The sequence below is a fragment of the Rhopalosiphum maidis genome, chromosome 1 (assembly GCF_003676215.2).
Source record: "Rhopalosiphum maidis isolate BTI-1 chromosome 1, ASM367621v3, whole genome shotgun sequence".
Classification (NCBI taxonomy): domain Eukaryota; kingdom Metazoa; phylum Arthropoda; class Insecta; order Hemiptera; family Aphididae; genus Rhopalosiphum; species Rhopalosiphum maidis.
Window position 1 is genome coordinate 5,231,834 of NC_040877.1, and position 23,992 is coordinate 5,255,825.

The 23,992-nt window shown below is 26.7% G+C and overlaps 2 protein-coding genes across 9 annotated transcripts; both read left to right on the plus strand.

Annotated features, from left to right (window-relative positions):
* Positions 1-520: 520 nt before the first annotated feature.
* LOC113560390 (telomere length and silencing protein 1 homolog) lies at positions 521-3,499 on the plus strand. 4 transcript variants are annotated; one of them, XM_026966239.1, is made up of 8 exons: positions 521-543; positions 1,328-1,419; positions 1,556-1,651; positions 1,735-1,849; positions 2,220-2,368; positions 2,443-2,661; positions 3,058-3,191; positions 3,266-3,498. In XM_026966239.1, the coding sequence occupies exons 2-8, from the start codon at positions 1,331-1,333 to the stop codon at positions 3,430-3,432; spliced, it is 969 nt and encodes a 322-aa protein (XP_026822040.1). In that variant the 5' UTR covers positions 521-543; positions 1,328-1,330; the 3' UTR covers positions 3,433-3,498. The 4 variants fall into 4 exon arrangements, with proteins under 4 accessions (XP_026822040.1, XP_026822044.1, XP_026822042.1 ...); XM_026966243.1 differs by lacking the exon at positions 521-543 and adding an exon at positions 760-769 and having other exon boundaries at positions 3,266-3,499; XM_026966241.1 differs by lacking the exon at positions 521-543 and adding an exon at positions 1,130-1,142 and having other exon boundaries at positions 3,266-3,499.
* Positions 3,500-12,696: 9,197 nt separating this feature from the next.
* LOC113560388 (type I inositol 3,4-bisphosphate 4-phosphatase) lies at positions 12,697-23,425 on the plus strand. Of its 5 annotated transcripts, XM_026966235.1 has the most exons (18): positions 12,697-13,100; positions 13,155-13,286; positions 14,707-14,778; positions 16,042-16,197; positions 16,276-16,473; positions 16,548-17,059; positions 17,144-17,346; positions 17,409-17,569; positions 17,764-17,947; positions 18,024-18,228; positions 18,624-18,993; positions 19,082-19,356; positions 19,575-19,660; positions 19,735-19,957; positions 20,026-20,243; positions 20,302-20,711; positions 20,859-20,994; positions 21,091-21,223. In XM_026966235.1, the coding sequence occupies exons 2-18, from the start codon at positions 13,169-13,171 to the stop codon at positions 21,221-21,223; spliced, it is 3,660 nt and encodes a 1,219-aa protein (XP_026822036.1). In that variant the 5' UTR covers positions 12,697-13,100; positions 13,155-13,168. The 5 variants fall into 5 exon arrangements, with proteins under 5 accessions (XP_026822036.1, XP_026822037.1, XP_026822035.1 ...); XM_026966236.1 differs by lacking the exon at positions 14,707-14,778 and having other exon boundaries at positions 12,698-13,100; positions 21,091-23,424; XM_026966234.1 differs by lacking the exon at positions 12,697-13,100 and having other exon boundaries at positions 13,169-13,286; positions 21,091-23,425.
* The last annotated feature ends 567 nt before the right edge of the window (positions 23,426-23,992 follow it).

Below are 23,992 nucleotides of genomic sequence, written 5' to 3' on the forward strand. Positions count from 1 at the left end.
TTTTGACCTCCAGTATATAAACTATAGATTAATAGTTCAGAAATTTTTTTTTACATAATATAATATTACAGTAACAATCAACATTTTTTTTTACATAATATAATATTACAGTAACAATCAACATTTTTTTAAAATTATTAGACAAATTATTATTTAACTATTTACACAATAATAATAAAAAAAAAAAATTACAAACAAATCTCGAAACCTTTTTAAAATTGTTTCATTTAAAAAAAAACGGTTTTCTAAGGGGAATTCACTAAATAATAACGAATATATTTTTTATATAGTGTCATCATTGATTACAGTAAATAAAATAGTTATTATAATCATAGACATAATATAGATATATCTATGATTATTACTGGATATAATTTTACTTATTTAAAATTTGATCAAAACTAGGTAGGTATCTAAACTAGGTTATGTGATAAACATATTATATTATTATATGTAATTTAAATTCAATTGAGTTTAAGAAAGGTCAGAATGAGTAAATCGACATTTAATTTGTCACAGGCAACGCTATGCAGGATCAACTAGGTAGTTATTTTAGACTTTAGTCATTATATTTAAAAAAAAATTATTTTACAATAATATGATGTGTAATTAGTAATTATTGTAATTGCTTGATAAATAATCGCCCAAAATCCAACCACCCAGGTAAGGTTAATATGTGTTATATGACGTGTTTAATATGCTGAAACAACATTTGAAGAATAGGATAATATTCAATCACCAAAAATACAATATATCTTCTAAGACCGCGGTCAGTAAATCGTCTGTATCTGTGGTATGATTTTAATCAACAATGTCAGAAAATATTAAAAATAAAAGTAATTATTCCGAGTGTGGCTATAGGACATGGTCGCATGGGCCTATTCGCCTATTGCCCTATTTATTATTATGATGGCATTGATCATTGAACGATTGAACTCAATAATATATTATGAATTTATGATGATGTTATCATATAAAATGTGTATAATATATATAATCTAATCAGGGTTAAATATCTCTAACCGATAGTTTGGTATATAAGGAAACTTATACTTGATAAGAAATGGTGAAGTGCTCGAACACGATTTAAGATATTATGTGAACCTATTGTTTAAAGTTTGAATCTGAACCTGAAGTGTGATGTGATTGAATATACTGTAAAATTATACATTGTTTATTGTTCAATTGAATTCATTTTTTATTACAAAATTACGATTTGTGAAATTTTGGTTTTTAATTTAAATAGAATTTCTGAAAGTTATTTTAATTATATTTTGTATGTTTAACTTTATTGAAAACAAAGTTAACATATTTTAAATTTTAATAGATCATGATGGGAACAGATGATGGAACTATTAAAGAACAAAAAAATGTCAACGTTCCTATACAGGATCAAAAAGTCGTTGAAAATACAAATAAGTTAGTTAATTAAATATAATATCTAATTGGAAATTGATGATAAATACTATAACAAAATATTTGACCAACTGGTCAAAATATATTTACACAACAAACTATAAATAAATAATATTTAATTGTACACTAAAAATTTTAGCTCAAAGTCTCCAGTTCTGTTAAAAAAAAAATCAAGAGGACGATCATTAAGGAAAAGAATAGATGATGACGAACAAGAAGATGATGTGGATACATTGTAAGCTTAACTTATTATTTATTGCAAAAACCCATTTAAGTAAACAATGCTGCTAGTGTCATGATGAATTTTTAAATGTTTAGTGGTAAACTTGAAGAAATGAAAACTATGCAAAAACTAAGGGACAGACCTAATGGTGTCAATATCATTAGCCTTGCATTAGGTGAAAAACTTTCTCAAGAAGAAGAAAAATTGATGGTGAGTTATAAAATTTATATTTATTTTTCCTAAATACGTGACTTGCTGTGTTATCCATAAAATATTTATTTAAACTTTGTTAATTGCTACTACATCACAATAGTCAAAAATTAGGTATAATAAAATAGTTATTATAAATGTTGACATAGGTGTGCGCACAATCTGCAGCCTGAAATATTAGTGCTGTGCCCTCAAGATGGCCCTAATATGCAAAATATCCTTAAAGCACTACCTATTAAATATCTCTGTGCACACCTATGAATGTTGAACATTTATAATCTAAAAAAAGATGTAATATTCAGATTTTGTTAGACTACACATATTACTATTTTATAATCATTAATTAATTTACTATTTAAATTTAACTTAGGTTGATCCATTTAAAGTAAAAACTGGTGGATTAATAAATATGAATGCTTTAAAAACTGGACAAGTAACTCAAGTAGATGATGCTTATGATACTGGAATAGGAACACAATTTTCAGCTGAAACTAATAAACGAGATGAAGATGAAGAAATGTATAAATATTATCCCTTTACATTTTTAATAATATAATTAAATACATGTAAAATTAAAAATAATATATTTTTAGGATGAAATATATTGATGAACAAGTGGCTGTACGGACTGGACGAACAGTAGATATAGATGATGATAATGCCAATCTCAATAAATCAAATTATTGTCCACCAGAATTGGCAGCTTTACAAGCTGTTCCATCACATTTACGAAATTCAACCACTCATAGATCTGAAGAAATGTTATCAAATCAAATGTTAAGTGGTATTCCTGAAGTGGATTTAGGAATTGAGTAAGTTTTCTTTATGCATATTTGAAAAAAAATATTCTTAATCACTGGAGTGTGATATAAATAATGTGTCGCTCTAGACAGGTTAAAGGGTTAGCAAATTAAATCAAATTAATGAGAAATATTAATCTATACTCTGTGCAGCAAGAAAACGCGCCGCAGACCGACCAAAATCAGTTTTTCTGCGCATTCCCTAATGATACTCAGTCATAAGCGAACCAGTTTTGATAACATGGTGATGCGGGGGGTTGCTCAGAATCGGCGTGTTCTCTCTTTGGACAGACTATAGAACTTAAGTTGACCTAAAAAAATACATAAAACTGTACAATTTAATGGATGAAAAAAATGTATAATAACAATTAATAAATTTCATATTTTATAATAATTATTGATTACTAGTGCAAAAATAAAAAATATTGAAGCAACAGAAGAAGCTAAAATGAAATTAATTCGCGACAAGCGTAATAAAAAAGATGGTCCTTCACAGTTTGTTCCTACAAACATGGCAGTTAATTTTGTTCAGCATAATAGATGTAAGTTAAATTAAAATAATTTTTGATATTGAATGTTAGGCTTACTTTTAATTTTCTATGTTATTCAATTCTAGTTAATATCGAGATAACAGGACCAGATGGGAAAAAAAATTATAAACAACAACCTGCAGTTAAACAAGATCATTCTGATGAAAAAAATATTGATAAAAGAAAAAAAAAAGATAATGCAACTGACGATTTCCACTATGAAAGATTCAAAAAACAGTTTCGTAGATATTAAGCTTTTTACTATAAGTAATAGTCTACTGATATGTTTTATGTGTTTAATATATTTGTATAATATGTTGTTTATAAAAATTATTGAAAAATATTGTACACTTATTTATTATGTATTGTATACAAATTTTAAAATTTAATGATTTTTGGAAGAAAAATCAAAGAGTTCATTAATACACATAATATTTGTGTTCAGTTATTATGAAAAAATAAGGGATGAAAACAATTAACTACTTTATGGTTTACAGTAAGTTTTAATAATTACACTTTGTCGTTGAGGATAAGTCATCAAAACGTATGTCTTAAATTTGAGTGAAATGATAAACCGTTGCTTACAAAACACAATTTTGAGAAAAGATGGTCTGTTAGTCTAATTACAAAGTATATCTTATAATATTTTATATTTCTTTCAAAGTAATTTATTTGATTATTATTAATACAGTATGCTAAATACATTTTTGACGATAGGCGATAGCATGAAATATAATTATGTGTATAAAATATAATAATAAGTATATATTTGAAGCTCAAAGTACCTATAAATAAAATTTTGCTTAAATTTTGCTAATTTCGTCAAAATTTGAACTTAAAATATCTGTAGAAAAAAATCTTTGTACATTTTTAAGATTTTTGTGTTATAAAATGGACTATTTAAGAAGCCCATGTATTAGATTCACAATAGCTTTAAAATTGAATATTTTATAAATTTTTAACTACAGAATAATTTAAAAATATTTTTGATTTTGATGAATTTTGTCAAAATTTCGAAAGTTAATGTTCAAACACAGACCCTCTTGGAGCGTTTCAGCCTGATCAAATGTCATAGCTGCGCAAGTGACAGTCCGGTTATCACAAAATTGGCCTTTTTCCCTTCCGAATGGTCAAGCTGTGATCACCGCGGACTTGTCGCCGCGGTCCCGGTCAACTCGTCAACTTTGTCGCGCCATCTTGACAGCTTTAACACATTCGTCAAAAATCGGTCGTGCCGCGTTGTTGCCGCGATAGGTTTTACGCACTGTACCCGTGTGCCCGGGTCCTCGTGTCCGGTGACACCTAAAAGCACGAGTTTTTTCACACACGCTAAGTTTGCGTTCTTTTTTTATTCAGTTATATTACTTTTATTTATTATTGTTGCATCGTGTGCGACCCGATATAATTTTGATTACTGATTTGTTGTATGTCATATTCTGATATTCAACGTGCGATCGCGTTTTTACCCATTTATCTGCTAGGTAAGTACCATTTTCGGTCGTTGTAATATATACGGTAACCGCTACGGCCATATTTTCCATATAGATTTATAATTGAATATTAAATATAACGGACAATCTCTAATTACAATAAAGCTACAATACTGATGAAAATAACAAGTACAAATCTTGCGATTACAATAATATAACATTGATACAAATATAAGATAAGTATATACAAAATATAAATGAACGTAATGATTACATAATCAGAGATAAACATACAAATATTTATATAGAATATTTATATAGAATTAGTTACAACAGAGAAGTTATACCCATAGACATTAAAGTATTTAATGAAGAGATGAATAGGTACCTAGTTTATATTTTGAATTTTTATTTATTTTATTTTATTTTAAAATACCCGGACTAACCCTTCTACCAAAAGTAGAACAATAAACAATAATAATATTGGTTCAGAGGAAACGTGTTCAATTTTAGAGGGAGAATGATAGGTCAGTATTGGCAATGCGCATAAGACGGATGATTGGTGAGTTATGAAAGTAGTTAAAGTAAGAGAAGGGTATGTAGAAAGGAACAGATGATCGTATATAATATTATATTGCTACATCGTCAAGCTGGTCCTAATATTTTATTATACCAGTGAAGATTTCCTACTCGGACCCGGGAAGTTAGATAGACATCACCACCGGAATCAGGTCTATTTTTTTAAACTGTATTCATAGGCACAATTTGGGCTAAAGTTATGTTGACCCAAGTGACCAGTGGCTTTGCCCCCCACACTCACTTACAATACTATTTATGCATTAATCATATTAACTTATTACCTATAATTATAAATAGCTTATAATAACATATAACACCAAAAAAAAAAAAACGATTGCCAAGTCAAAGATCAGCATGTAAACTTTCTTGATTTTTCAATTTTTAGAAATGTATTAATTTTATGCAATATGTATGTATAATGTATTTTATTTTCATTTTCATGTAGTAAGATAGATCACTGAAACCGGAGAGCGGATTCTGTTTTTTGGGGTCTTTTTAGATTCACATTAGCTAGGAGAAATCAGTGAAGATTTTCAGATTTTCAGAATTTTATCTTTTATAGTTAATTCACTTCAGAACTTCAAAAAAAAATTAAAACACATTTTATTGGGTATTTTTTTATATTTTTCAGCTTTATAGCTTTATAGTGAATCTAACAAGACCCCAAATAACAAAATCTGTTCTCCAGTTTCGGTAATCTACAACGCTAAATGAAAATCTAGCAAAACAACTATTTTATTAACTGTGAAAAATTAAATAATTGTTTTGGAAAATTTTTAATTTCTAATTTTGTATTTACTTGATAATTGAAAGTCCCTTTTTAATGAGCTATCAATCAACTTTTTAGCTATAATAGTGTTGGAGAAAAGTTAAAAAAATAGAAATTTTGGGACTGTTCATGCCGACGTTTTTGTGGATTCAAATCGTTATACCGCTCGGGTGTGATATCGAATCTCTCATTAATATTTTATGTTTAAGCTAGCTTAATTATTCACATATTCATTACAACTAAGTTACATTTTTATCATTTTCGGATTTTCCTATTTAACAAAAATTCTCAAAGTTTTAAAAATTCAAACTTTTTTCTGAGTTGAAATTGAACAATTTTTGAAAGTTGATGACAGTGACAAAATAATAAATATAAATAAATAATACAACTATATAACAGTATTGTAAAATCAGTGGATCAGTTACTCCGTTCAGAATCAGAATCTAAAAAATATTGAAAAAATATATAGAATAAATAATCAAAATATGTAAAACTCATAGCAAAACAACTGTAATGATTGCCGTCTATCAACATCGTACGTTAAGTACTCCTTAAATAGGGCACGCGCTGCTAATATGCTGTATGAAATGGTGAAATCGTATATTTTGGGCGAGTGGAGTGGTACGGGGTTATCCCGCAAAACGTTTGTCCAATACTCCGCTTATCAAACTTCAAATACATACAACTCAAAAAATACTCGCCCTAAATTCGATTTTTATGTATCAAAATATTCAGAATATTATTCTGCTCCGGAATATGAAATTAAAACTATGTTGTCATTCAAAAAAGTAAAAAACTTAAAAAAAAATAATTTTCATAAATATAATAAATTATAGATGTATATTTTTGATCAACTGAACTGAAACAAAAGATTTTCCAAATAAAATATAATAGCACTAGTGTACTGTATTAGCTTGTAACATTGAAATCTAAAATTGTTAAAAAAAACCCAATCAATTGCTGGGTAGTCAAAAACTATCTATTAGTAATATAAATTATTTGAATTAGACTAAAGATAATATTATTATATAAACTTAGATCGTTATGAGCGAAGGTATTATTTATTTATTAATTTTTAATTTTAATCAGAGATCTAATGTTTTTTACAAAATATATCATTGTTATGTCGGAATAGTTAGCCATTTTTTTATTAATCATAAATTATATATTTTATATAGACAATCTTTTAGCTACCTATTATATTTATAATTATACTTTGTGAAAAAAATAAATACATATATTTTATTAAAAAAAAAAAATAATTTCATATAATTTATAATATAACCTTAAACAAAAATGAGGAAAGATATCCGCATCAAAAATATATCGGGGAGATAAACCTACTACACAAAAAACAGCCGGGAGGGGGGAATGTCCATTAATACAGTACTTATAAAAAATATTTAATGTAATATCACATGCATTAAAGTTATGAACGCGTTCATTTAATTAATTATTTCAATAAATGCTAAAAGTCAACGAATAAGTGCAACATTTTCGAATTGTTTTTTGATTACCTAATTGAAATAACCTTACACTGGTTTTACTTATAAAATAATATTATATAATATAAAGTTTAATAGGACATTTATTTATAATAATTAATAACTTATAAACCTTATATTATTATTATTTGTTGTTTTTTGCAAAGATAAAAGAAAAATATCCACTTAATATTCATTAATTATTTTACATATTATAATAATATTTAAATTAAGGTATTTACCTTTTACTGAATCGTTGATTAACAATGATGATAGTGATGAAAAATATTTAAAAAATAAAAATTAACAATTTTGAATACTAGTATTGGATTGTACAGAACGTAGGCGAATACGGGAATGAAAAAAAATGATCTGAAATTCGTCTAAAATATTTTTAATAGGCACCCATCTATATTATTTATTTTGTCTTACACTCGTCTCTAAGACATCAATATTACATTAATTTTTTTTTCTACCAAGAATTATCAATTTTTAACTTAGTATATAATTAATTATAGTTTATAGGTTAGAGGTTTCCAATCTTTTTACCCCGCAGACCACGTGCCAATTTTTTCAATTTTCGTAGACCCCTAGCTGCTCACTTGAATTATGTTTATCATGGAAAAAATAGAGTATTTGTCGCTGTCGTAATACCATATCTACCTGATTCTGAACTTCATTCAAAATTGTTAGCTGTGCAAACGAGTTGTGCCAATATAAAATTGTTTTAAAAAGATACCTAATGGACGCGCACACAGCGTTAAATTCATAGGACGTATAAAATTAAAAATACCCTTGCGTTATTGATGAATATTACAATAGATTGATAATATGTTTAAGAAAAAGAGGCAATGATTTGATGTGGTTGATCAAGATGGTTATCTAAATATAAATAAATAAACAAACAATTTTTGGTAACAAATAAAGTTTTACATATAATAATAATAAATTAATGGCCTGGTTAGTACACAATGTATAATATTAATAAATTGACAATATTGTTCTACTAGCACAATATAAAATATATCATATAAAAATAAATGAATGGCCTGTTTGACCCAATACAAATAGTATAATAAATATTATGTGGCTCGTCAGCCGATTACCCGAGGAACTGGTGTTTGTTGGCGGCTTCGAATCAGAACGCTACGTTTCGGAATGCCTACACTTGTACAATAAAAAATACATAACATGAAATAAAATGTGTGACAATCCCGAGAACGTAGAATCAACGACGATCAACTTTGAAAGGTTGTAGGGTTCAAAAAATAATACAAAAAACACAAATGGTCAGAAAGCAAATAAAAATAAAAATAAATTAAATTGCTGAGATCTAACTTATATTAAACGATAATAAGAGGGCTTAAAGCTAGGCAATAATTTATGATGTTTGAGAGGAGATATTTTTTCCGATGTGTTCATCCTCTTCGTTGGGCCATATGGACAAATTGACGACTGGTCGCTTGAATTCCAATCCAGATGAGTTGCGCACAGTCACAAGTCCTACAACATTGTCTGAACCATTGAAAACTTCTTACACTACTAAGTACTAATGTCTTGTAATCTATTATATTATTATGTAGGTAATAATATTATAATATATCGTAGTCGGACACAGTAGGTCTGTAAACCACGATCGCTCATTATTTTATTGTCTGTTCGTGTAATTTACGATAATGTTTAAGACGCGTAAAAGTTTGCCTGCACCGTTACAGTACCATGATAATTCAATGGACATTCCACGCACCTTGTGCAACACGCACACCGGATATCGTTATTGAGGTGTCGATGTACATTTTTTTGTTAGACCAAAAAAGCCTAATGAAACCTACAACCGCAAATCATTATGTGCCAATAATATGACGTGTTTTAAAACGTCTACGCGTATATGCCCGAAATCGTATATGAAAATCACTAAAATGATTTCGCGGACGAATGTGTTTAGCTATTCAGTGCAGGAAAATTCCGCTTAGATCAAACCAACGGCGACGACTGGATATGAATTAAAATTATATTATATTGCAGAATTACGCACATTATATTAGCCGCCCCATGTGTGAAGGAAAGCATTTTCTCTTTTGTACCTATACGGATATGTAAGTCGATAAAACGCCATTTCACTATACATAATATGAGTTGTTTACCAATTTTTATTTTCGTTTTTAGTCATTATTTCCGTAAATCATTAAAATATTTACATGACAACGTCTAACGGGATTTTTTTCTATTAATTAACAACACAGTAAACGATTAATTTTGTATTCGATTTTGTAGATTTGTACGTTATCGAAATTCGCGGTCAGCGTCAAGTCGATCATATAATACATGAATATTGAATTACGAATGTTGAAAACATTCGTGGGTATCCAGTTTCGGATTCAGTTCGGTTGATCGTATAGTAAGGTACCAGCTGATGAGAACTCAGCGTTTTGACATACCTATAATCCAACTATACCCGCCGGAGTTCACGACAAATAGTATCCAGGAACGGTGTACATGAATTACCGCCAAAGACTTCGAGGAGTCTTTCACAGTCTTATTTGGTCATCTTTGTGCCGAATAGAATCTATGAAACGACCGGAACTCCCAAACAATACGGTAATAAATTTACGGACATAAAATCTTCGTGCAGAATTCCTGCTTTACCTTTCTGACGGGGAACTATAATACATTACAACCAGTACCGAAGAAATGCTCCGTTCTGCAGCGCTAATTGTTACCGTGATTATGGTATGAGCCTGAAGCCGTCGGGAACAATTCCACATACTTGGCGAACGGCTCGAGAACAGCAATATAAAAGTGACTGCAGGATAAGTCTGTACACTACCGATTAACTGTGTGTAAAATACTAAAATTTGAAATTAATTATAAAACGTTACTATTTTTAACATATCTACATATTATTTAATGAAACGCATACAATGTCATTTTTGACGTTTGCAGTGGCGATTCACTTTATACTCATGTAGGTATAATGTATTAATGTGTTCGGGATTGTTGGATTTCTATGTTTCTAATAAATAGAAAACATTAGGGAAGTACAAAAATGGTTGAAATATTAATCCCACTTTATGTATCAAGACTATAAGCTGATTTTAATTTTTACACAACTTTGTCAAAGTTTTAGAAGATTGTTAGAAAGGCACCATAGTGGTTTATAAAATATATTGTTGAAAAAAATGTGAAAAAAAAATATTTTTGTTCAAAAATGTCGTTAAATCAACAATAATTAAGTATAGAAACAAGACGAATATTTATTAACCGATTTATCATTATTTTGGTTAATATGACAACGGTTTACCCGTGGTCCTTGAGGATGACTGGACGGTCCGAAACAAAGTACAACAGACATACATGATAAGAATTTCTTATAGAATTTAATTTGAAATTTTAAAAATAGCGATATACCTATATATGAAAAGTTTGTGGTAAGTCGGAAGATAATACCTACATAATAATCAAATGTATTCCATTATAATTGTACAAATGTGCAATATTATACAAAGCATGCAGTTTAGAACTATCACTTTAATTGTTTCGTTAATGTAGAACGAATATTAATATAGTTGCTTATTTAAAATTAATAAATTAATATGAACATTTCAAAGTTTAAAGTCATATAGGTGTTATTTCAAAAGCTGATTTTAGTTTTTACACAACTTTGTCAAAGTTATAAGAATCTATTGTATTCCTACTACTAATGTTCAATTGTTTTAATATATTTTCACTGCGTTCGAATTTAAATAATGAAATTGTGTATAAATAGCTGCAGAAAATCGTTAATATATATATATATATATATATATATATATATATTAATAATTTATTAAGTAATTTGAGGGTGTCATCAAAATATTTGAAGATACTAAGGACTCCCTTGCAACTATCTGGTTGCGCCTATGTGACGTGGGGTGGTACCGCGTTGACTAATGGAATAAATAGAAAACTGTATTAATATTGACTTCCGTGTTCCGTACGTGGGTATCTCTATATTATATTATATTTACAATATCTACGAACAGAATCTATTAAAGATATAAAAATTACTAATTTGTAAATTGTATAATACCTAGTAAGTAGTAATATTCAATATTGTTTAGTATAATATTTAAAACTGTACTTAGAATTTTAGAAGTTAGAATACCTAATTGAATGAATAGGTAACATAATAAGTATTCAAAATATAATATGAGACTCATGAGTCATGAAGGTATTTAGAATATTCATTTGAATAAAGAATATTTAAAAAGTATTTGGATACAAGAATACTGGATAATGGATACAAAATGTTTGTAGAAAATTATTAGTTTACATTTTTAAAACCCTTTGTGACAAGACATGAATTGTTATTTTCTTTATGTCAACATTTTATATCTACGATACACTTTTTAGGCATTTTAAATGCCTGTGTATAAAATATTAAACATATTTTGAATTTTTAAGTACCTACCTTAATAATTACGTATTTTTAGACAAAATTTGAAAATATGTAATAATTCGATTTTATATGATATTTAAGGAATGTTCTGTAGTGACATTACAAAGTTTTTTTCTTGCGATACACACTCTTTGTTTATTGTTATTTGTTGAGCAGATAAAAAAACTTATAAGTAATAAGTATACCGTATACCTAAAGTTTCATAACTCAAAAATTAAGTAAGATAGGTCCTATTGACTATTACTCAAATTTCCATTAAAGTTCACAATCATCTGTCTGTTAACAATTTTTGTCGATGTATTTTACAGTAAAACACGTGATTCTCATTTGAATAAAAAAAGTTGATGATTATTTGTAGGTACTGAATAATTGAAAATATAGAAATGGACTAACTATACTTAAAAATCCCAAAAATCGAAATTGAATAAATGCATCATTGAAAGGTAAAAGTGGGTCACGAATACTATCGGACCATTCGAACCTTGGGTGAATTATTCTGTAGGTATTTCAGTATTTGTGTATCACACTATTGTCCATTGAATATATAGCTACGTCACTACAAATCGGTCGTGCCCTTAGTCTGTAGGTGTAAAGCCATAAACTGTATAATATATAGACATATAAACGCACCTACCTATATTGACATATTATGATATTTACTTCGAATTTTACATGAAAAGAATATATTAAATGGAATAGGATATGGGTATTTTGGGAATCTAGAAAAAAAAATGAAATCTACGTGTATATATTTCAAAAATTATCACAAAAAGAAACTAGGTATACATTTTTTGATCGTCCTAAGAAAAACTTTGTTATCAACGTCATACGCTTTGGTCGTTATCACAAGATGAAAGTAAAAAATATTCATCGTTTCACCAAGACACCAAATACTATAGATTATTATCCATAGTATTTGGTTTCACTCATAATCTTGAACGAAAATAATAATATTTATTTCAATAGGTTCCTATTCAAATTTTAATCTCTTTTCTTAATTATTTAGTTTTTATCTACACAGATAAATTCTTACCGTTTCTTAACATGATGTTATTTTCGTACAATCCAAAGTAGAAATGTTATTAGTGGAAACTGTGAATGGAAAACCATTTTGGTTAACTACACAGTTCTTTACTGAGGCAAATCAAAAACAAGTGGACACATAACAGACATGGTTCACTATTGTATTTTTCACATGCAATTTACCTGGTAGACTTGTTGGTAAGTATTCAAGTATGATCTTCATGCACAACATTTGACTTGCCAAATTTTTAGGTCCAACAAATGAAATGCGTTTCAATAAACAGGAGATGATCACATTGGCACAACAACCATCTAATAAATTTGACAAAGAAGGACTGTTATTTGTTCGCGAACGCCAAGAAGGGTTTTTTAGAAGAACTGAGAGTGAGTACCTACTGGTTGGCTCTAAATGTATAAATTAAAAATTAAAATAAAGTATAACAAAGTATAAATTTACCATTTATATCCCCTAGAGACTTACTGTTATAATTTAATATTGGCATAGTTTACAACAGCTTGGCATGTCTATGTATGAATTGTGTGTTTTTACTTCATTATTGTTTGGAATTTTGCATGATACATATTAGTACATTTACATTAATATCATTGTAATTGTATTAGTTTAATTATATATATATATGTTTTGAATTTAAACCATATAACACTGTGTATAAAACATATTGGTCAGTTTTGAAATAACTGAAAACATATAACATAACCGGCATTAATATAATTATTTTAACAAAGTAAAAACTTTATAAACGTAGGTTTAGGAAGATAAAAAAAAAAAAAAAAGATAATATAGGTACATCAAAACAGCTATGAGTAAGTTATTAGTATGTTTATTGTTGTTATTATTATGATATATGACTATAATAAGTACTTGCAAGATAAAATTGAGACCGATAATAATATGTAATGTTACTGTAATCAAGTTCAATATACATCAATTAATAATAATCCATTCATAGCTAAAGCCTGTAAAATTATCTGTGTTATAATGTGAATATATGATAACATTATAATTCATTTATTGTTTTATCACTAAATAATTCTAGATTCCGTTTTTTTAGAACATTGCAGAAGTGTCACTAATGGGTAGTTACTTCATTCAAAAATTTCATGCAGTAAGCAACTTTACTTATTTGTGTTTGTGGGATAAAGCTTTGTATATGGATAACTAATGCAAATTTTTAAAATAAATTTAAGTAATAAACATTTGATATCAACACAATATATTATATTGAATTGGTAAATTTATTGAATGTATTGTTTTGTTTTTTTTTCTAATTATCATTTTTATTTTATTTAAAGAATCTAATTTTTTGAATTTTGATAAACAATTATGAAGTGAGACATTTTTAAACAATTGAAGACATTATCTATCTGTTTATAGTTAAATATATAATCTTGCATTTGAAATATATAATTATGCATAAAATTAATTTATAAACTATTGTGCCTAATTATCCTTATAGGCCTGCAGATCTTAAATTAAAAATATAAAAATCAATTTGAGTACATATATAAATCAAAACTCTTGAGATTAAGGTTATTATGACAATAAAAATAGAATTTGATGTCTATTTTTATAAAAGAATAAATATTATGAACATTATTGAAATTATAATTTATGTGTGGATTTCTAAGATTGTGAATTGTGCTATTTTTGCATTTAACAAAAGAAAATCTAATTATTGTATTTTGAATTATTTATTTTTGTTTTGTTTAAGAGACTGGAGGTTTTATCTTTTTTCAATTATAATTGATTTTTAGACTATTAGATTTATTTAAACAATTTCAGAGAGAGATTCAAAACGAAGCAAAAAGCGAGAACGTCTAAGCGATTTGAACTGTTATGGCGGATCACATAAAGGTATATGATTATTAGCATTTAGAATAATTAAATAATTATATGATACATAAACAAAATAAGAAGGTATGTTAAGTGGTTTATTTATGGCAGAACAATAAAAATGTATACCTATATTTTATTTGAGCCAATCTGGTTTTACAATATTGCAAAATAATATTTGTATAGTTTGTATATGCTAAATGCATGCAAATCCAAATTAAAGATAGCAATAAAGGAAATTAGTTTTCATTGTTATACCTAATTAAACTAATCAATTTAGTAATTGTATAAAACAACATTTATGTCTATGTGTACATATGTTCTAATTAAATATTTCATCATTGATTAAAAGTTTAAATTAAATATGATTTGTGGTTGGCTTTTAATGGCTGAATAATACATTTTATTAAATGTAGGGAAATTATGAACTTTATTATTAAAGTGTTCATAAAACAGTTTTTTCCCACCTTTGTATTATAAGCAGACTGTACATTTAGTTGTCCATTAATATTTAGCATGAGATTTATGTATTGTTGCATGATATTATATCCATGTGCAACTCATTACTAGCCAACCTAACAGTTATTGTTTATTTATGTTGAAATAATCTTTGAACCCTGCATGTTGATAAGTGTTAATTTTTATGTCAAAATTCAAGGTAAAATTATTAATATAACTAATACAATAATTTATATTTTAATGATTCTTCTTGTTTCATTCTGAATACAAATAATATTATACCTACAAGCTTTTCTCATTTTATAATCATTTTACAGGTGAAGATGATTTTTTTATATTTCAATCTATTTTATTATCTTTAATATCTTATTTTTATATTACATCTATATTTTCTGAAACCATCATCTGCAATTGCCCACATTAAAAAAACTGAGTATGGTCCATAAGTGTTTAATGTTTATATAGTTTGATCAACCACAATTACTATATACACCTATGAATATACTAGTTTAATTATTGTGTTTAACAGATTATCTTGATTTCAATTTTAAGTTACAGATGTTAAATGTGGACTATTATTAAGTTAACTAATATCAAAAGTTAAAATAAATTTCTTTACATAATTTCATAATGTTATTACTATAATATTTATTTTTGTTTTTAATGTTAAATTTTATTATAAATTGTATATTACTATTCATAATATGTTTGCTTCTATATATTTTACTTAAATAGCCACCATGTGTTAAAAACCTTAAAATCAAATTTCAGTTAATAATATTTCATTGAAAATACTAATATGTGTATTTTATTATTTTTTTTAAGCTAATTTTGAACGTTGGTGTCGTTTAAGAGGAAATTTACTATTTTATCTAAAATCTCACGATCAGCTATCAGATTTACTAGGTGTTATTGTTCTACAAAATTATTCTGTACAATTAGACGAGTCTCCACCAGAAGGACCATTTAGTTTTCAAATTGGTAACATTTTTTCAAGTTAAAAATTATATTTCTTTAAATGTATTTGATAATATAATTACTAATAATTTAAATTAATAGTATTCGAAAATGGTATTTGTCAACAAATTGCTGCTCATACAGAGTTAGAAAGAGATTCTTGGTTAGAAGCTATAAAGCAAGCAAGCTACGAAATCATGCGGGCGAGACTGTTGAATTTAAGAAAGCAATTAGAAGAAAAACGAAAACCAGATTTAGATATTAATATGTGGAGATTACGTAAAAATCAGCCTAAATTAGGTATATTTTATCAATACATTGTCTATCTAGTTATATTTTTTTACTATCATACTTTATACTTGACCATGTTTTAGATCTAACAAAGGTACCATTGTGTGAAATATGTTTTTCTTGTGATAATCTGATGTGTGACGGGCATGGACGTTCTCCAAATCCAGCAATTGTTGTATCAATTTGTATACCAAGCGAAAATATTTGGATAAATTATGCTAATACAGAAGTTATTATCGATAATAGTAATCCAACATTTTTGAGAACTATATGGTTACAGCGGAGTGATGGGTTAACTGAGGATTGTATTCTTCGAGTATCAGTCTATGATGTCCGAGAATGTATTTCTGGAACTGCAGTGAAAATGGGACATTGTGAAACAACACTTTGTTCGTTGTTAGAAACTACTCATTCAGGAAACAATGGACAACGTGTCCGTTTGCCATTATCATCGCCAAGTATTACGTCTGATTCAGATAAAATTATTGGTTTTGTGTCCATGATGATTTGTCGTCCAGATAAACAGATTGGACATAACATGAGTACAGAGTCCACACCATGCAAATCATTAATGTATAATAATCATAACTTTCCTGTAAGTTTATTAAAAACATCATAATTTATTTATGATATATATTTTAATTATTATTTATTTATTTATTTATTTATTTATTTATAGATGGTAAATCATCGTAGAACTCAATCATTACCTCCAAGACTTGGATCCAGATTACATGTTCCATTACAGAACTATCTATATTTATTATTTGACAATGTATCATTTGTGACATATCGTTTTCATTCTGGCCTAAGGGGTGATATATCTGTTTATGAAATAATGGCTGAAAGCAAGTTATGCTTTTATTTACCACAACAATTATTGTAAGCATTTATTCATCTAAGTTAGTAGACAACAAGTAAAATTTAACCAATATTGTACATAGAAACATATGGATTCTTGAAGAAAAAGAACTTTTACAAGAAGTGTCAGGAATGGGTGAATTATCTGAACCATGGCATTCAAAACAAGTAGAACTACTTGACCGACATTTACAACTATTACATTTGTATTCTCAAGCCAAGCAAAATCTAGAAAATCAAAAAGGTAAATTTATATTCTCTTTGACAAGTATAAATTGTATTTAAATATTATTTTAAACGAGTAATATATATTTTATTGTTGATTAATTAGTTATTTTTAATTTTTGAAGATTATTGCTATAGATAAATAATTTTAAATGTATTTCATTCATATTTATATGTTAATTATTATCTTTATAGTTAAATTAATTTTTTTAGGCGTTAATTTTAAACCAAGTTCGCGTAAAAATGACCGTTCTTTAGAGTTTGCACCAACAAACTTACATTTACAACGCATTTGGGTTCAAAATGATACACTAAAAAAAAGTGGATTTTATGATACAATAACAGTTGGTGCATTTACTGCACATTCACATAAGTCTAAGACTGGAGGATTAATAAAGTAAAATAAATTTTTAAGAAAATATAATATTTATGTTTTTGTTTATATGTAATATATATGTATATATATTTTTTAGACTATTACAACAACTCAAAGAAGCACCACTTAAAACAAATGACCATGCAATGGCCAGTAGTAAAATTACTATGGCGTTTGATGCAATTCAAGCAATTAAACTTTTAAGACGAGAGGTAGTGGATGCAATGAAAAGTTTGTTAAATTTAGCTAAAGACAAACAAACCTCAGGAATGATGCCAATTTGTAATGATATGATATCTAAAGTAATTATACTTAAAGTTACTGTTAAATATATTTGATGTTTAGCACTAGTGGTACCAATCCTATGGTTCCACTGTGACAAATGTCATAGACTCATAGATAATTTAAGAGGGTGGATGGGTAGGTATAGACATTTCAGTCTTGAAATTGCTAAAAACCAGAATTTAAACTACCATGCATTTTTTGTCATAGGTATTTTAAATGGCACTACTGTTTAACACTATTTAATAAATTAAATTACTGTTGTATGCTCTTAATAAGTTAAGTTACTATCTAGTATCTATTATACTTAAGTATATACAAGATAGCTAATCCTATTAAGCATACATAACCAGAATTTATTCCTTTTTTTTTCTGTATATGACGTGTAATAATTTTAACATATTATAACTTTTAGACTCGTATTTTACTAAGCCTTTGGGATCCAAAGCTTGTCGAAGAAGCTTTAAATTTTATTGAAGAACATAAAGTGACACCTGTCTTGTGTGATGACAATGAATCTGTGAAACATCCTTCAAATTATCATGTATCGCCTTTTAAACGGATAGCAAGCCAAATAAATTTTGATTTACAATCACCAGATACTGAGGATTTGTACACTCCTGAAAGCCCAAAATGTTTGAGGAATTTAATGAAATTTAATTCAAAAGAAATCCAAGAAGAACATGACTTGAGCAGTAATGAAGACCAGCAACAGTTTATTGTATTTCCAGAATCTAAAGGTGAAATGGACAATAATCAAGAAGAAGACACAAATCATGTTTCTGGTATGCTGTAGAATCAAATTTAATATTACACTATATATTTTATGTATTTAAGTGTTATACAAAAGGTATTTAAATGGAATATTTTTAGGTTCAAAAGAAAATGCATTGCTAAATGAAAGCAGCAATGGTATGAAAACAGGTCAATTTTTGGACACTTATTCAATGTGTAATTCACCGTCAGCCAATTATTATAAGCCTACTGAAGAACCAGAACCTTGGGAGCTTACTCAGTTGAATATTGAAGCTAGTATTATGTGTCTTGTGAGCAAAGTTAAATTTTTATGTGGCCGTTGCAATAGTCCAGCAGTGAGATTGAGGTCTCAAAGATGTCGTAGTTTTCGTTCAAATTCATCAACAATACAGGTAAATTATTTTTACTTTCCAAACTATTTATAAATATTTTATTTTCTTTACTATGTTATTAAGATATATTAACTTTATTAATATATTATATTTATAATATAAATTTTGTAATAAAATAAAAATATGAAATATTTATTTATAATTATATCATAATACTATAATATATTACAAAAGTATTAATATTATTTAGTATTTATAATAACTGTAAAATATTTTAGCCAACAAATTCTCATCAGCCTGTGAGCTTAGATTCTAGATTTACTCAAATTGCTGATAACGATGCACAAAAAACCGCTAATAACAAGTGATTATATAAATATATTTTTTTATCTTTTACTAAGTTAATAAATAAATTAATATATTATTTTATGTGTTTAGTGCACCTTCCAGAAACAAGTTTACAGAAGGGCTTGATTTTAATCTTATGACTGATTGGGGTTCTGAACTAAAGCCAAGCATGCGTAAACTTCGTCAAGCTATGGATGGACTTTTGAAAACGGCTAGACTTACACATAGTGTTTTCAGAGTACAAGAGGATAAACGGTCAGCTGAAAGGTCGTGCAATATTCGTTACCGTAGACATGTTTGTTTTTCACAAGCGGTAATTAAAAATTAATAATTGCAATTACATTTAAAGAACACTTATTATTAATTTTAATTTTGTTTTAGTTAACTGCTTTGGTAAGTGGTTTAATGGCAAGATTGTGGTGTCAAAAGCCTGAACCTGAATTTCTATATGTGTTATCTTCAATTGGTTGTTTAGCCTCTTTTGAATGTTTATTGAGTTATTATGGTAATGAAATTGATATGTGGGGTGACATGGCTGTTGCCATTGAAGACTTGGCTACTGTGAACTTCACCTTATTACCATTATCGCAAGCTGTTAGGTATTATTTATAAAATTATAAAAATAATATTTATTTAATAATTAATATTTTTTTGTAGAGAAAATCCAAAAGATGAAATCATGCCACGTATTGTGGGTTCTAAGAATTCTTTATGTGTTTTATTACCAGTTCCTGATTTAATTCAGTCTCTATTACCTTCTAAAAATATTGCTCCATTTCGGGTTACACCGGTTTTTTTTAATATGGGTATTAATGAAATGGCGACTATTGCAGAAAACCTTGGAAATACAAAACCACAGGATAGTAGCAATATTGATAATTTTGAAAGATTAAGTGAATTCTGTTCAAGATACCGTAAACTTAATTTATCCAGTAATGGTGATTGTGAACGGCAAGGTACTTCTGTTGCAGAATTAATGAGCAATTTAAAAGATTCATTACAAAGCAGTAAGAGTAAAAATGTAGAAATACTACAAACAGCAGCTATAGTGTGTCGCCGTTTAAAAGGTAAAACATATTAAATATCTTATATCTATGATAAAAATAATCATTGTATTATATATATTTTATGCTTGTTTAATGCTTTTATTGTTTTTGATTGCATTGCTTTTATTAAAATTTATATTTCAATCTAAATAATTTTTTTAATTTTAGGTTTAAGATTTACTAGTTGTAAAAGTGCCAAAGACCGAACAGGTATGTCAGTCACATTAGAACAGTGTTCTATTTTAAATTTAGAGTATGGACTTGCAGAAAGTGAAATTCAACAAGCATTAGATTGTATGAGAAGGTATATTTAATTGTTTCTATATTATAATAAAAATAATAGATAAGAAAAAACTTACAGTTGTCATAATATTCCATTTAAATATGTTGTGTTTTTCAGTGAGGGGTGTAGGAGAGAAAATGCATACAAAAATACCGGTGTCAGAAAATATGCATTTAACAGATTACAACACTTTACCTTACCACAAATGTATAGACCTCCGGCTGGTACTTATGGATCAAGCCAAACTTAAATGGTTACCATGGTTGTTTATTATTTTATTATTTTTTTTATTTCATTTATTTTTTTATTATTGATTTTTTCATCATTTAAATTGAAAAAAAAAGTTACTTGAACTTTGTAATGTTCCTATACTGAGGCTGTTGTCTGATGTACTTAGAACCTCTGCAAACAATTTTTGAAATAAGGAAAACTCGCTATTATAATTTATAATCAATAATAATAATATATTATTTATATTGTGGGTTTTATTTTCAAGAGAAAAAATTGTGCTAATTATTTTGTTTGTTTGGGTCAAAATAAAATAAATACAGTAGTTGCTTCTTATTCTGAACAAATCGGAAATTAAGTTGTTCCCAGATTAAGTAAATTAGTAATAATGGTTTATTTGGTACTAAAAATGTTGCCTATAATATGTGGTGGTTCGCATTATCTAATGGATAAATTTAATAGTGAATATTGTATTAGTATTTTAATAATGAATTAGTCATTATTCATTAAACACATTTTGAACATTAAATTGTGACTATAGCAGTATGGTTTAATATTTATTATTTAGTCTGATATTGACATTAAATCATGGAAGCTTATTTTTTAAATACTGAAATAAAAGTATTCTAACAGCAGTTGTGATTTTAGCATTGAACACAAATTTGGATATAAATTTATTCATAATTAATTTAAGACACTGCATATTAATACAATTTATCACAAATGTTAAATATTTTGTCTCAACTCAATAAATTCTGGAAACTAAATAGGTAAATACTACAATCGTGGAATGAAATATTTAATTTTAATTAGTAACAATTTTTTTTAAAAAGTTATTTAATTTGATTACCTTGACCGTTTAACAATAATTGTTTATAAATCAGTGACTGAAGCTTAGCTAAGAGTGCTGAAAAGGCTGATTGAAATTGCTTAATTTTATTTATTTTTTTTAACAGTTTTTAGTTTTATATTCATTTTTCATTTTATTTAATGCTTATTTGATTATTATATTATTATTAATATAAGACTTGACTCCTATTAGGTCGGGGAGGCGATCACAAATGATATTGTATTATAATTATGGAGAAAATATTTGGGAATAGAATAATTTTTCTAAAATTATTTCATAGTTATCGAGAATTATAATACAAATTTGACTGACTCAAACAACAATATAAATATTATGATACACTTTTTCACACAATATTCCCACAAGTCCTATATATTCTAATTATATAATACAAAAATGATACCTTTTTCTCCTGTTTGCTTATAGAATATGTATACATTAAATATCTAAAAGTATAAATTATAGAATCATATAAATTTAAATTAGAATTTCTGCTCTGTTTTGTATACATTTGTATAAAAAATATGCTTAAAGGACTTTCTTACAGAATTGGTGGCATATAATTTTTTATAAAAAAAAAATCAATTCTATTTAGTTTTGAGACATCTATTTTTTTCTCCTATTAACAACATTTTTAGTAATAATTATTGACTGTGTATCATTTAAAATAACAATAACAAATGATTGTAATCATAATTTTATTATTTTATTATTAAATACTAATCGTATACTGTATACTTAGTGTATTAAAAACTGGGTTTGTACAATTGTTATTATTTAGTCTATTTTATAACAGCTAGTAGATGATGACAAACAGTTTTTAAATTTAAACTTAAATTTTAGATAATAATTATAGTACTTAAGATTTATCATATTTTAACTGTTAATTAAATCTTTGATTACATTATATTTATGTTATTTGTCAATTTTTTAAGACATGATATGTGCCAAACTTAAATCAAAAATTGTTAAACTTTAATCTATTCAGTTAAATTTTACAGTTTAACTTAAAAATATTTAATATACTTGGGTTTGAGCGCGTGTCTTCCTGTTATTGATATCAAATCATAGATTCTCTATTATCTAAGATACAATTATGTTGCTCAAAATGTACAACAGAACCTTTAAATTATAATATAATATTTATTATATTTACATACATTTAAGTTAATTAAGAATTACATTTAAAATCCATTTAAATATTACCTAACATTGTATTTGTCCAATATACAATTTTATTTTATTGATAAATGTATACTTATGATCATTTTGATTTTTTTTAGATTTTATAGTTAACTAACTTAAGTTTTCAGTCTGCACATTTTTATTTTTGAAAACCATAGCTGAACTGTTACCATCAATGTGTTTTTAGAAATTGAGTAATTTTTAACAAAATATTTATTATTTGTTATGCAATTCATTTTTATTATTATTTCTTCTATGTAGTATGTTTATTTGAACATATAAATTATTATTTAACAAAGTTATTACACTGAAATTGTTTTCGTATCAATTATTGTTATATTGTTTCTATTCATATTATTCTAAAACAAATTTTATTATATAAATTAGAGAATTTTTTTGTACTGTGATTATATTATTTAACAGCTCACGCTTACCTTTATGTTTTATGACTTGATATTTTATTATATTTATTTTTTTGTACCCGACTATCTGTAAATTATAGTTATATTATTTTATGTGCAATTACATTTTTTTAGATGATTTATTGTTTATTATTAAATAGTGTTTTCAAACACCATTCAAGTGTAGAATAAATCGCTATGTAAAATATATCTTATATTAAAAAATTAAATATCAAATTTTGTCTAACATAACATAATTTGTTTTTAATTTAGTATATTAATTATTAGTCCAGGGCTCGTCAGTTCGTACACTAAAAAATGCATAAATTAGCATGTATTTATGCTCTAAACATTT

Coding starts and splice junctions, on each gene's coding strand:
- LOC113560390 (XM_026966239.1), top strand. CDS start 1,331: ATGATGGGAACAGATGATGGAACTATTAAAGAACAAAAAAATGTCAAC. Junction 1,420..1,555: donor GTCGTTGAAAATACAAATAA/GTTAGTTAATTA, acceptor TAAAAATTTTAG/CTCAAAGTCTCCAGTTCTGT. Junction 2,662..3,057: donor GAAGTGGATTTAGGAATTGA/GTAAGTTTTCTT, acceptor ATTGATTACTAG/TGCAAAAATAAAAAATATTG.
- LOC113560388 (XM_026966235.1), top strand. CDS start 13,169: ATGCGTTTCAATAAACAGGAGATGATCACATTGGCACAACAACCATCT. Junction 17,347..17,408: donor TATTTACCACAACAATTATT/GTAAGCATTTAT, acceptor TATTGTACATAG/AAACATATGGATTCTTGAAG. Junction 17,948..18,023: donor AAGACTGGAGGATTAATAAA/GTAAAATAAATT, acceptor TATATTTTTTAG/ACTATTACAACAACTCAAAG.